General features: G+C 39.0%; 1 protein-coding gene across 1 annotated transcript in view; it reads left to right on the top strand.

Moving 5' to 3' along the window:
* ascc3 (activating signal cointegrator 1 complex subunit 3) overlaps positions 1-13,892 on the top strand; it is a 146,785-nt gene that overhangs the window by 66,668 nt on the left and 66,225 nt on the right. Inside the window, exon 11 of the mRNA XM_086154889.1 lies at positions 10,879-11,043. Within this exon, the coding sequence (XP_086011015.1) occupies positions 10,879-11,043 (165 nt within the window). The remainder of the gene's footprint in view (positions 1-10,878; positions 11,044-13,892) is intronic.

Genomic DNA, 13,892 nt, shown 5'->3' with positions numbered 1-13,892 from the left:
TTTTACTTTTTTTTTTTATTTTCAAGATCGTCAAAGGAGGCACAGCCTCTGCCTTGACTGCACGTCATTGATCCATACGTTGGACATGCCATGTCTTTTGAATGAACTGTTTCACCTTTGACAAAGACTGTAGTATGAACCTGTGACCCCCAGGTTCAGTGATGGGTTGGAGACAGAATGATCCGCTCCATTATTCCCCCTCTGTATACTGTAATCCATGTGGCAGGTGGTAATAGTGATTTATAATCGCTCTTGTGAAATCCTAGTACAGAAGGGCCACATTTACTTATAGTTACTACTTCATTGCATTACCCTTGGTATCTTGAGTGCGATAAAAGAGGTTACCATGTGCTTATTTTAGTCCATTCATCCATCCAGCTATTAATCTTTTTTTTTCTCACTTTTCCTGCTTCCTTTCTCCCATCCTTTTCCCTCATCCATTCAAACAGTTTTATTTTTTTCTTTTTTTTTCTTTATTATCATCAGTGTGGATTACATTGCACAGCAGATGGGTGAACTAGGACATTGACATTGTATTACATAGTTTCAATCGCTGTGAATTCGCAGTGGTGTAGAAAGTATTTTTGTGTTAGTACCGATAAAAAAGAGATGATAGGAAGAATAGCAATCATTTAAGAAAACGTACTAAACACAGCAGAAATAAACAAAAGGAAAGGAGGAAGGGAGGGGGTCATGCGTAAGCTAGTAAAGACATGTAAAGTCATCGGTAGGAAGATCCCAATATACTCTATCCCAGTTTTCAGCCATCTCGATTCAGAGTTCAAATCAGGAGAGATAAAAATATCAGGTAAGGACAGGACAGGGACGATTGATTCAGCATTCTAGATCTCTTCAGTGTTGCTGACCTTTTTACATAGGGGTTTCATTTAGATCAGGACTTTGAAAATGTATCCATTTGCAAACGAAGGGTGAAAGTAATCTTTTTCATTATATGTATTCCTTTAACAATATTGAACCATTTTTCTATTGTCGGGGTTCAGGACGCAGCCAGTGTCTTGTGATGGTTTTCTGGTTAGCTGCTATCAAATCTTGAATAGGTATTGATTAAAATGTTCTGTAAGAAAGTTGGTTTCTCCCAGAATAAAAGTTTTGAAATGATATGGTATTTTCATATGAAAGATGGTTTCTAATATTTTGTGCATCTCCAACCAGAAATCTGTGATTACCGGGCAGTCTTGGAATATATGCAAGTGATTACCATCCAGGTTCCCACACATTCACCAGCACTTTGCATCCTCTCCAGTAAAATTTGCTTTCTCTTTAGGGGTCATAAAGAATCTAATTAGGCACTTATGCGCAAACTCTCTCCATGTATGCAAGATGGTGCATTTCCACTGAAAGTCACAATAACTGTACCATCTCTCCTCTAAGATTTCAAAATTACCTTTATTCTTCCAATTGTCTTTAATATAGACTGGAATGTTTGTTTGTTGTTTTTTTTTTTCATCATGTACAGTCTAGATATACTACCTTTGGTTTGCTCTCATGTATAAGCACATAAAAAATCTTTTAGCACTGTCATTCAGGTCCACTGTCAAATTTTTAATAATTTGGTCAATTTTGTAACATATTGCAAGTACCTGAAAAAGTGATGGAGAATATCCCCAGAGAGAGTTAATTGGTGCAGACTTCAATGGGCATGTTGGTGCAGGCAATCGAGGGCATGAGGAATTGATGGGCAGATTTGGTATACAGGATAGGAACACGGATGAACAGATGGCGGTAGATTTTGCAAAAAGGATTGAAATGGCTGTAGTGAACACTTTTTTCCAGACCAGACAGGAACATAGGGTAACTTGTAAGAGCGGAGGTAGAGTGAGAGTGTAGCCAGACAGCATAGGATGGTGGTTTGTAGGATGACTCAGTTGACAATGAAGAGGACAAAGGCAGAGTAGAGGCCAAAGTGGAGGAAGCTGAAAAGGGAGGAGTGTTCTATGGTTTTCAGGAGGGAGTTGAGAACGGCTCTTGGTGGTCAGGGAGAGCTTCCAGGTGATTGTACAACTACAGCGAGTACTATCAGGGAGACAGGTAGGAGAATACTTGGTGTCTCATCTGGAAAGAAAGTAGATAAGGAGACTTTGTGGTGGAATGAGGAAGTGCAGGAGTATACACAGAAAAAGTGGTGAGCAAAGAAGAAGTGGGACACTGAGACGACTGAAGAGAGCAGACAGGAGTATAGGGAGATATAACGTAAGGTAAAGATAGAAGTAGCAAAGGCAAAACAAAGGACGTACGATGACTTGTATGCTCGGTTGGACTGTAAGGAGGGAGATAATGATCTAAACAGGTTGGCGAAACAGAGAAATAACAATGGAAAGGATGTACAACAGGTCAGAGTGATTAAGGATAGAGAGTGAAATGTATTGGCAGATGCTAGAAGAGTAACGGGAAGATGGAAAGAGTACTTTGAAGAGCTGATGAATGTGGAAAATGAAAGAGAGGCAAAGTTAGTAGACGTGACTATTGTAGACCACAATGTAGCACAGATAAGTAAAAGTGAAGTGAGGAAGGCATTGAAGAGGATGAAGAGAGGAAAGGCAGTTGGTCCTGACGATATACCTGTGGAGGTGTGGAAGTGTCTAGGAGAGGCAGCGGTAGAGTTTCTGACTAGGTTATTCAACAGGATCTTAGAGAGTTAGAAGATGCCTGAAGAATGGAGATGAAGTGTGATGGTGCCCATTTTTAAGAATAAGGGGATGTGCACAATTGCACCAACTATAGAAGAGTAAAGTTGATGAGCCATACAATGGAGTTATGGGAAAGAGTAGTGGAAACTAGACTGATAGCTGAAGTCAGCATTTGTGAACAGCAGTATAGCTTCATGCCAAGAAAGAGCACTATAGATGCAGTATTTGCTTTGAGAATGCTAATAGAGAAGTACAGAGAAGGTCAGAGGGAGGGGCTTTGTATTTTTGTAGACAAAATTGCACTGTACGCGGACGATGTTTTAATATATCTTAACTTTAGATATATTAAAACATCATTTGCGTACAGTGCAATTTTGTCTTGTTCCCCATTCATATTGATAACCTTAATGTTATCAGATTGCCTGATCAACTGAGCGAGTGGTTCAATGTGTTGACCAAAGAAAAGTGGTGACAATCCACAATCTTGTCTAGTGCCCCATTCTAATTTAATTGTCTCTGAAAGAGATCTGTGTATTTTTATGCGTGCCTATGATTTTTATATAGGGTACTTATTTCTGTGATGACTTCTTTACATTATCTTATTTCTAATTTGTTTAATTTTGTGATAAGGTTTGGGTTTGGATCCCTTTTTGTCTTTTGTCTGGAGCTCCTTCAGTTCTTTGTTTAATTCTAATTGTTAGTTGTAAATTGTCACTGTTTCTTTTGAAATGCACCAAAAGATATGATTTTCTCCCTGACAATAGATCCAGAGATGTATTACCCCCAGTTCTGACATAAGGATCTCAAAATCCTCTTTTCATTGGGTTCAGGACTTTATTTATGTTGTATGAGACAATTTTAGTGAAATGATTAACCACACTCTTCAACATGGGTTGTGCCCACATCTTAACCAATTATCGTCCAATTTCTTACAGTCTTGCTACCAGTGTTGAGTCCTGTTCTGTACGAGACTCTTAGGGGCTTGAGGTATCAAAAGCCAATATCCTACTCTAATATCCTAGCCAATATCCTCTCAATATCCTACTCTTTTTTCCTCTGATATTCCATCAGCGGTGTTCAGTATTCTGGTCCGACAGCGCCCATTCACTTATCATCCTGAAAGGAACTCTGTCTCTCTTTGATCCAGGCTGGTTGGGCCAGGTATGATGGTAACAGGGAACCCATGGTTGCCAGTTGCCTTTGCGGCACTCTGGTACAGGTGGGCGCTGTCGTTGTAGAAGAACCATAATCTTGCTGGATAGGGAATCTAGAACTTGATTTTCCTTTCCTTCAGTATTTTCTTTGCCTTGACTTATTCCATATGTGGTCTATGTAGAAGCAGGAATTGTGATAGAAAGCTTCTCTTTTCCGCCAGACTTCATGAATCACCTCCTCCCTCTCTCGATAGCTCACAAACTTGGCAATGATGGACCAGGGCTTCACCTATGAGTCGGTACGTTTAGGCACCATAGCCCTGTATGCTCTTTCAATTTTAAGCTCCAACTCGGGTGGAAAATCCAGTGACTTTTTAGTAGGGTCTCCAGAAAGGCCGTAGATTCGGATATTATCTCTGCGATCCCGTCCTTCTCGATCTATAGGTTTAGCCTCCATGCTAGCCTTGCGCTGCGAGAGCTGTTTCATGAGCGTAGTCATTGCCTGTATCACCGTTTCTGCCTGTCTCAGCTTCATCTAATCAGTTATTCATCATGTGCAGCTCTTGCTTTATCTCGGCAAGTTGCTGTTTGCTGTCTTTTCTGAAGCCTTGCAGTTTGCTCAATATCCTATGTAGGCTAGCCTTGTCTTCACCATCCTCATTAATGCCACATATCAGAGAGCCACTTTGGCAAATATCACTTTTTGGTGTCCGTTCATCAATGTTTTCTGTCATAGCCATATTTTTTTCACTTCTTAGGTTGACCCTGTTCTTCATCTTTTATAAATACACCCTCTTGGAAATGATCTGTGTAGTTATCAGGGTTAGATTGGAAACCGTCAGAGAGCACAAGACTCAAGCTGCCATCCCTACCGGGGCCCAGAAGCCAGACCATCGAAACAACTTTAATTTGGAAAAAGTTCTGACCTGTTAAAAATGTGAGTCTTTACAGTGCCTGGGCCCAAGCGTCCTGTGAAACACTAGTTTAAGGATATATTTCTCTGTTTGAGAGAGATGTGCTCTCCTACCAAAAAGTCTATTCCACTTTCTTTATTTTGGAATTTTGTTGTGCAGATATACTTTTTTCAAGCAATGTCAGATCTTTGTCGTACAAAGAAAATCCCAAATTTTTGTTAGTGCTAAGTATTTCAATTTGATGTTGCCATGCAATAAAAATTACAAGCAATCAGACTGACAAGGGTAGTAAGTGATTCATTTATTAAAAAAGAAAAAAAGGAAGAAAAAATGTCTTTCATCCATTAACAATATTAGCATATTGCTAATTGTCTATACCAAAGTTTTTCATGGGCTGGACTTTAAATGCAAATTTTTTGATTTACCGTTGAATTGATACTCTAATATTGTCTCCCAAAGAATATGAACAGCAATAGAAATCCAAGGACAGGTGGCGGATAAGATGATTGATTTCGGTCGTGCTGTGATCAATTGATAAATTGGCTAAATCACACTATCCTAGTAACACTGACATGTTCTTTGCTATTCTCATGTGTATATTTGTGAAGCAATTAAGAAAGCACTTTAGCCTGTGCTCCATTTGCCAGTGCCTCAGTTTAAATTACCAGTAGCTCCAATTACGAGCAAGCACATGCTTTTCAGTGAGTTCACCAGTCTCTAATGGTTGGGTAGATTGATTTAAATACAAACTAGAGCAGATTTAATGAACTGCTTTTTACATAGTTTAATGGGGATTTCCAACACCCACGGACAGGTTGCCGAACTGTGTGCCCAACATTAATTAGGCACTCCGCTATATTTTTGAAAAGAAATAATAAACTATGACAATGAAAGAATTGCAGAACTTGCAAAGCTTTTTTTTGACACTTCTGGTGATATTTTTATCTGGTTGAATACATAGTTTCTCTTGTAAAAAAAGGGATTATAAGAGAAAACAGTCCCCCATGGATATAATCGCTCTTACAGTGGCATTTTCACTCATCTCGTAAACACTTCTCACTAAAGAACCCAGGACAAATGCTCTTAGTAATGCTATCTGTTTTTGTTGGAGCACTGACATTTGGGTGCATTTTTTCTGAAATTAAAAAAAAGAAGCTGATAGAAAGAATGTAGTAGGTTAGTACATGTGTCTAAAAGAGGAATAGACCCCTTCAGGATTCCTTCCATCCCATTTCTGATTTGTTGTTCTTTAGTTATACAGTCTGGTCAAGCCCCTTGTTAACAGAATAAGAAAAAAAAAGAAATACAAATGGGCTAACTGTGGTTTAACCTGATTGGTATGTAAACCGATGCAGTTATGACTGGATGTTTAGTTCTGTGAGGCAATTCAAACTCCAATGTCAGACAATTGTTTCACTCCTCTGTCTTTAATCATTCTTTATAACTGTCATGTATGCGACCTTTGTGGGAAAGCGTTGCATATAAATAAGCAAGACAATGAAGATAATTAGCGAGGATTTTCTACCACTTTTCAGACCCTGAACAACTATGCCGCTTTACTATTTTAAAGCAAACAGGTTTTGGGAAAATATAATTGAAGGAAAACTACAGCAGAATAATTGTTTTTGGCGTCACCAAAAATGAATTCTTAAGTTTTCTTTTTATGTGTTCTCATTTTTAACAATTGATCACACATGATAGTCCATTTAGATGTTGACGCAGAAATGAATAATGCCTTTTTTTGGACAATAACAAAAAAAGTGACGTTGGCTCTGCAATAAGAAAGATGAGGTACATGATTTTTTTTTCAGAGAAACAAGAATCTGCAAAACTAGCTGCGCTCCCACCCCTCACATCCACAGCTCATATGACATTCATGCTTATTCCACAAACAGCCTTTTGCTGAAACTCACCAAGCCACTTAGGAAACAGAATAAGGTTTGGCCAGAGGGCACTTCAATAACTCCACAGGGATTCTTCAAACATGCACAGACTGAACCATGTTCAAAGAGACAGCTTTATGTGGCCAGCATACTAATCTGGAGGAATGCATAAACATGGTGACTGCCCACATCAGCAACAATGGCAATAAGACCGTCACTTCTCAAGCCAACTGTGTGGAGATACCAACGTGTGGAGATACACACATTGCTGCTACATTCCCCGTAAAATCAATCAGAGCCACCACTGACTCAAAGACCCCCAACAGTTAACAACAACATTTTTCTTCCCTCAACTTTTATGTCCTCCATCCCCCAATGGGCACATGATTGTGCCTAATGAGAAGAAACACATGTGAAATTTGTTCAATTGCTTTACAACAGCAACAAGAACTTTTTTTTTTTCAATGCAGCTGCGCATTCTTTTTTTTTCTACTTTCAGATTTTCTCTTCAGGAGTCGCCACAGCGAAACCTCATCCATCTAACCCTGTTCCCTGTATGTTCTTCTCTCACACCAACTAACTTCATGTTCTCTTTCACTACATTCACACGTCTTCTCTTTGCTACTGCTCTGGACCTCCTGCCGGACAGTTCCAACTCCAGCATCCTTCTACCAATATTCACTATCCCTTCTCTAAATGACTGAACCATCTCAGTCTGGCCTCTCTGACCTTATCTCCGAAAACATGTAACACGTGCTGTTGCTCTAATAGACCCATACCCGATTCCAATGCCGTTGTACAATAATAATATTTTACATGTGGACTTTCTACTTCTTCATCAGCTTCTTTTGGATGCTACATTCTGCGTTTGCCCAAGCATCTGCATCCTCTTCTCTTGCATCAACTGACTTCATGTCTTCCTTCACTCTGTCCTCAAATCTCTTCAGGAAACTGACCAATATTAACTTACAGCAGTGGGCAGAAGTAGAAAGAAAGAAGAAAGCAGCTTATTTTCTCACATTCAGTTATACATGCAGTATAACATCAACAAAAACCTCTTCAGTTTTCCTCTTGGCCTCATGCCTGGCACATCCAACCTCAGTATCATCTTACCAATATATTCAATATCCCTCCCTTGTGCATGTCCAAACCATCTCATTGTGGCCGGTCTGACTCTATCTCCAAAACATTTAATATGTACCTTCCCTCTGACGGGCTCTTTTCTGATCCTATCCATCCTCATAACACCTCAACATTTTCATCTCTGCTACCTCTAGTTCTGCCCCCTGTCTTTGCTTCACTGTCTCTGAACCATACATCATTGCTGGTCTCAATACAGTCTTGCACATTTTTTCTTTCATAATGGCTAATAACCTTTTATCATCTTTTACCATATTATCTCATTACCTCTGACAATTTTGCCCACATGTTTCTTCACCACTTTTCCACACTCCCCATTGCTCTATACCAGGGTTGACAAATTCATTTTGGTCCGCGGTCCACATATGGCCTAATTTGATGTCAAGGGGGCCGGACCAGTAAAATCATTACCCAGAAGTAACACTAAGTCCAAATATTTCCTTTGTTTTAGTGTAAAGGAGGTAAATAGAAAAATTATAACAATCTTTATGTAATGAACTGTTCTTCTGCAAAATACATGACAAATTAATATTTATAATGAATATTAAAAAAGAATTGATGAAATTACACCCAAAAATATTGTTGAGTTAAAAGAGAAAATCTTAGCATGTATAAGAGAAGGTGTAATGTTTACAAGGCTAATGGTGTCTATTCCGGTTTTAAGTCAATCTTTAATTTTGCTTGTTGTTTTTTTTTTTGCTATAGGTTTTGTGGTTTTTATAGAAATAAAAAAAGATTGTTTTAACGATGTTACTAGACGTTTTTTCATTGAAAAAATCATTTTGTTTTCAAATTTTGAGGCAAACATGCATCGCGAATTAGGTTTTTCATTTTTTCCTTGCCCGTTTTTCTTTTTTAAACCCACTGCATAAAACCCCCGGATGCATGTGAGAAAAAACATGCAGGCTGCACTAACACAAAGATTTGATTTCAGGCAGGGGCCCACAAAATTTTGTTGCGAGGGCCGCAATATGCCCGCGGGCCGGTAGTCTGATACTCCTGCTCCATACTGTTCACTCTAGGTACTTAAAATACTACACCTCTTTATCTCCACTCCCTGTAACCTTGCTTTTTCACTGTTATTTTTGGGGTCCCTCTTATTCACACAAATGTATTCCGTCCTGCTGTGGAGAACCTTCATTTCTCTCCTTTCCACTTGCATAGCTCCATCTCTCTGAATTGTTCTCCACCCAACCCCTGCTCTCACTGTAGATCACAATGTCATTTACAAACATCATGATCCATGGAAATTTTTGTCAAATCTCATCTGTCAACCTGTCCGTTACCATAGCAAATAACAAGAAAGGGCTCATAGCTGTCCCAATTCTTCTATGCTAACCTCTTTCTCTGTATACCCTCCTGCACTTTCTCAGTCTACCACCAAGTTTCCTTTACTATTTCCTTTCCAAATGACACAACAGGTACTCCTCCACCTGACTCTCCGATCACATTACCTTCATTTATCTAGTCACCTGGAAGCTCCTCCTGACCACCAAAGGACTTTGCCAATTCCTCCCTGAAAACCACACAACACTCTTCCTTTTTCAGCTTCTACCATTTTGTTCTCTGCTCAGTCTTCGTCCTCTTTATCTTCCTTGCCCTCTGATTCACATTGCCCATCGCAATCCTGTGTTGTCTGGCTACACTCCCAAATACCACTATTTTGCAGTCACCAAACTCCTTCATATTGCATTCTCCCAAAGACCGTGGTTCGATTCCCACAGGGGGCCTCTCAGTGGTTTGCAAGTTTTCCCTGTGTCTGTGGGTTTTCTCCAGGTTTTCCTGTTTCCTCCTCCTAAAACATGAAGAAGGTTAATTGAAATAAATTGCAAAAATTACCGAGATGTGTGAATGAGCGAATGAATGGTGTTTTGTCTCTATATGTGGCCTTGTCATCAACTTGCAACCGCTCCAGGGTGTACCCTACCTCTTACCCAACGACAGCAGGAATATGCTCCAGCATTCCAGCAACTTTTAGTGCAGGATAAGTGGCAAATAATGGAAAGATGGATATGCCTTCCTCTTCTAGAAAAATTAAATCACTACAGCAATTTCCATCCTTTTTGGAAAGTCCACCACCATCAGTCACTCTTCAATCCTACCTTTGGTACCAAACCTGCCCATCACTTTTTTATCACCGCTGTTGCCTGCCATAAAATATCCAGTGAAGTCTTCAACAATTTCTGCTTTCCAACCACAGGGGACATTTCACAACACTTCATCAAACTCACTCCAAAAGGTCTCATTCTCTTCTAATTCACCTTCCATTTGTGGAGCATTACCACGAACAAAATTGAATGGCTTTAGACTAATCAATCTATAAGGCACTACTATCACTAACATTGCTAACAAACGCCTACTTCAAGATAACCCCTTCCCCATTTGTCTTTCCATAACTGCCATGATAGGGAGAACTTTAGTTCTGCACCCAAGTTTTTAGGCCTGCTTCTTTCAATATGTTCTTCTAGCAAACATGTATCCAACTTTTTCCTCTGCATCACAGTCATAGTCCTAACATTTATAGTCCCTACTGTTAATCCTAGAATTTTGCCCTTCCTCTTTTATCTCTGCCAATGAACACACCTCATATCCTTCTTCAACCTACAATAGCCCAGTTTCCACCTATACCCTGAGGGTCATCATCACCGATAGCAGTCGTTGAAAGTCATTGGTTTTCATTTGCAGATTTAGCCTGGCAGATGTTCAACATCAGATTCCTCTCCCTTTTCATTTATTGCCATGAATAGACTTTGGCCATGCTGATAACACTTATTCACAGTATTTGGAAAAATACACCGTAGCATTTTCACATGTGTAACCCCTTTCCAGATATGATGAGATACTTCATTGAGCTCCTCATTCAATCTCCTGGACAAGTTGATACATGCATATATGTTGAGAGGCTGCGGTACAATTCAAACAATTAAGATTAGACATTGTCGTGTACTTGGTTTTAGTGAAATAAATAAATACTTGTGTAAATAAATTACCATAAATGTACATATGAGCCTTTATATAAATGCATTATTTCGTTGTGGTATTTGTGGCGATTTTGAAATCTGATATTGAAATTAGTATATTAAAGAAGTGTTTCAAAGACAGGATGCTGTTCTAAATGCCTTGTCATGTCATTCTGCAGATGTTGGTGACAACTCCAGAGAAGTGGGATGTTGTGACCAGAAAGAGCGTTGGAGACGTTGCTCTCTCCCAGATCGTACGTCTCCTGATCCTAGATGAAGTCCATCTCCTTCATGAAGATAGAGGGCCAGTGCTGGAGAGTCTAGTGGCGCGGACGATCAGACAAGTTAGTCAGACTGCAACTCTGAATTCCTCTGCCATTCATGTGTTCATACCATTTGTTTTTTGGGTTTGATTATATCTCTACAGATGTGTAGCAATGTATTTTAGGTCAAACTGCAAATTCTTCAAATGGCTTTTTTTTTTTCAATTTTCATTTAGAGGATTTTACTAAGATAGAGAGTCTGAGGATACCTCACTTCTCATTCTCTTATAATCAAAACGGAATGTTTCACTTTCTTAGGAAGTACTAATATACAGGACTGTCTCAGAAAATTTGAATATTGTGATAAAGCTCTTTATCTTCTGTAATGCAGTTACAAAAACAAAAATGTCATACATCCTGGATGCATTACAAATCAACTGAAATATTGCAAGCCTTTTATTATTTTAATAATGCTGATTATGGCTTAAATCTTGAGAAAACACTAAAATCCCATCTCAAAATATTAGTATATCATGAAAAAGTAATTTCTGTTTTTTTTTTTAATTGCATTACAGAAGATAAAGAACTTTATCACAATATTCTAATTTTCTGAGACAGTCCTTTATACCTTGTACGGTTGGTCAAGCCTAGTATAAAAAATGGACAGGCGCTAACTACCCAACTGTTACCACAGTGACTTTGTGAATCGTAAGGTTAAAGCTGGAACAATTTATGACACTGTACACGGTCACAACAACCAGCTGTTCTTCACCTGATTCAGATCTTTTGTCCTCTAAGACTAAAATAGAACATCAATCCTTCCAGAATCCCTCCACTAAATCTGTCCCCACAGGTCTAAATACCTTTGAGTATAGATACTCAAATCCGCATCCAGAAAGGGTGGAGGATATATATTAAACTCTACCTGCAGTAATTTCTTTGCAGGTATTACTACGACCATGGATATGCATTTTAAATTGTTAATACGACTTAATTTTCTTTGGGAATTATTTCAGCAGTATGAGAAGAACACTTTCAGTCCGACTGCTGGATCAACTACCCATATCCATGACATTTTAAAAAAGCTAATCAATTAGTTTCACTGGTCAAATTATTTAAAAGTAAACTGTGTAACAGATGGAATTGCTTGTTCTTTGTGGTTAGCAATTAGGAATTCCATTACCTTTCCCTCATCTAGTTTGTTTATATGGGGGCCACTCATTTTCAAATACTGTGCACAGCAGAAGAAGAAGCAATAGTTTACTGAGGTGGTCTTTGAAAGCAGAATATACATCGCTGCTAGTGACGTTCTCCTTTTCCAGTAGTTTAATCAATATTGTGAACTGTTTTTTTATGATATTCAGCCAGACTTAAGTAAGAGAAGGGTAATTTTCCAAATGTATAAATATAGAGTTAAGCAAATGATGACCCATTTTTGAATGTTACGATGACTTGTAGACTAAAAAAAAAAAAAAAAACGACAAAAGCTGTATTGTGCACCCTCTTGTCTAACACAGCCATACAGTTAGCTATTCCCCACATTAACCTGTCTGCTCTACTGGAAATTGCAACAGATATCAGAAATAGAGAAGAGAAAAGGAGGCTGAATTCAAATAGAGGGAAAAAAAAGCAATATGTTTGTGTTTGCGTGTTTGTATGCGTGGGCAGGTGGGTGGGTGGGGGTGAGGGATGGGGGAGGGGGGTTGCTACCAAAAATGTCCCGATCGAGTCTTGCTGGCTTCAGTCCACCCTCAATGCATTTGCAGTGTGGATGAATATATATCCTAAAAGAAAACTGCTTCTGAAGCATTGAGATAACAGTGTTGGCAAACACTTTTCAGGAGCGACTTAATCAGAATACCACAGCCTCTGGTTCCAAACTACTGAACAGATCTATTTAAAGGGCTGAGATGATATTAATCCCAGTGTGACACCTTAAATTGACACGGCACATCACTCTGTTGGAATTGTAGAACAGAAAAGATCCATCCACCTGCCAATGAGCAGGTGGATGGATCCAACAGGAGTGTCTTACTGCACAGTTGCTCTCAGACTGAATACCAACCAAGCAACAATTAGCACGGCTACAAATGAGAAGCCATTAGCTGTTTTTCTTTCCCAATGAGAAAGTCCCTTCAACTATCTTATCATTTTTTTTTTGTTGATGGATATCAGGATAGAAATCATTTGAAAGCTTTAAATCCAGTTATGTGAATAGATGGTGAGGAACTGTATTGTTCTGAGTTTCCTCTCTATTCATGTGTCTTTCAAAGGGAGAAAATGTATGGAGGGGTCTGAGATGTAAACCTTTCTATTAACAACCTTGGCAGTGATTAATGACAGTCTGCGTCACTCACATAATAGTAATTTAGTATGTAATACTTTGCATTCAATAAATACCTGAGAGTCCAGTTGAGTCTTTAGGTGTAAGAGTATTTTGATTTAAGAAATAATCATCAGGAACATATACGTTTATTTTTGATTTGTATACATAAAGCGTCGCCCTTAGGCGATGAACAACTAAAACAAGGATGAAAAGTGTCACAGTGCTCGCAAGGCCGCCACACCTACATTCAGTTAATTAATTTCACTTTGTTGTTTATAAATAAAAAAGAAGGGTTGACGCAAATTAAAATGGAAATGTACCCCTACCTCCTAATGTCACCATCATAAAGACCCTGATTGTTGGAAGTAGAGTAAGTGTTTTGATGAGAGTTGAATGCTAAAGGACTCTCGCCAGTGGTAACCAGACAGAAGAAGCTGGATGAAACAGGCGTAGGGATGCAGGGATGAGCTGCTGTGCTGTGCAGCGACATAGACCTCTCAGCGGGGTTAACCGCAAGGTAATTGAAAAGTGGTCTGTACATGTGACCGCTGTTTACTCGGTTCACAGCCCATTTATCTGCAGGTTTAGCTGATATTACTGAAGA

This window comes from Fistularia commersonii, chromosome 11 (assembly GCF_037954325.1).
Source record: "Fistularia commersonii isolate RoL2024-O1a breed Wild chromosome 11, RoL_Fcom_v1.0, whole genome shotgun sequence".
Classification (NCBI taxonomy): domain Eukaryota; kingdom Metazoa; phylum Chordata; class Actinopteri; order Syngnathiformes; family Fistulariidae; genus Fistularia; species Fistularia commersonii.
The sequence above is the reverse complement of the archived record's forward strand: the minus strand, read 5'-3'. Positions and strand labels throughout refer to the sequence as shown.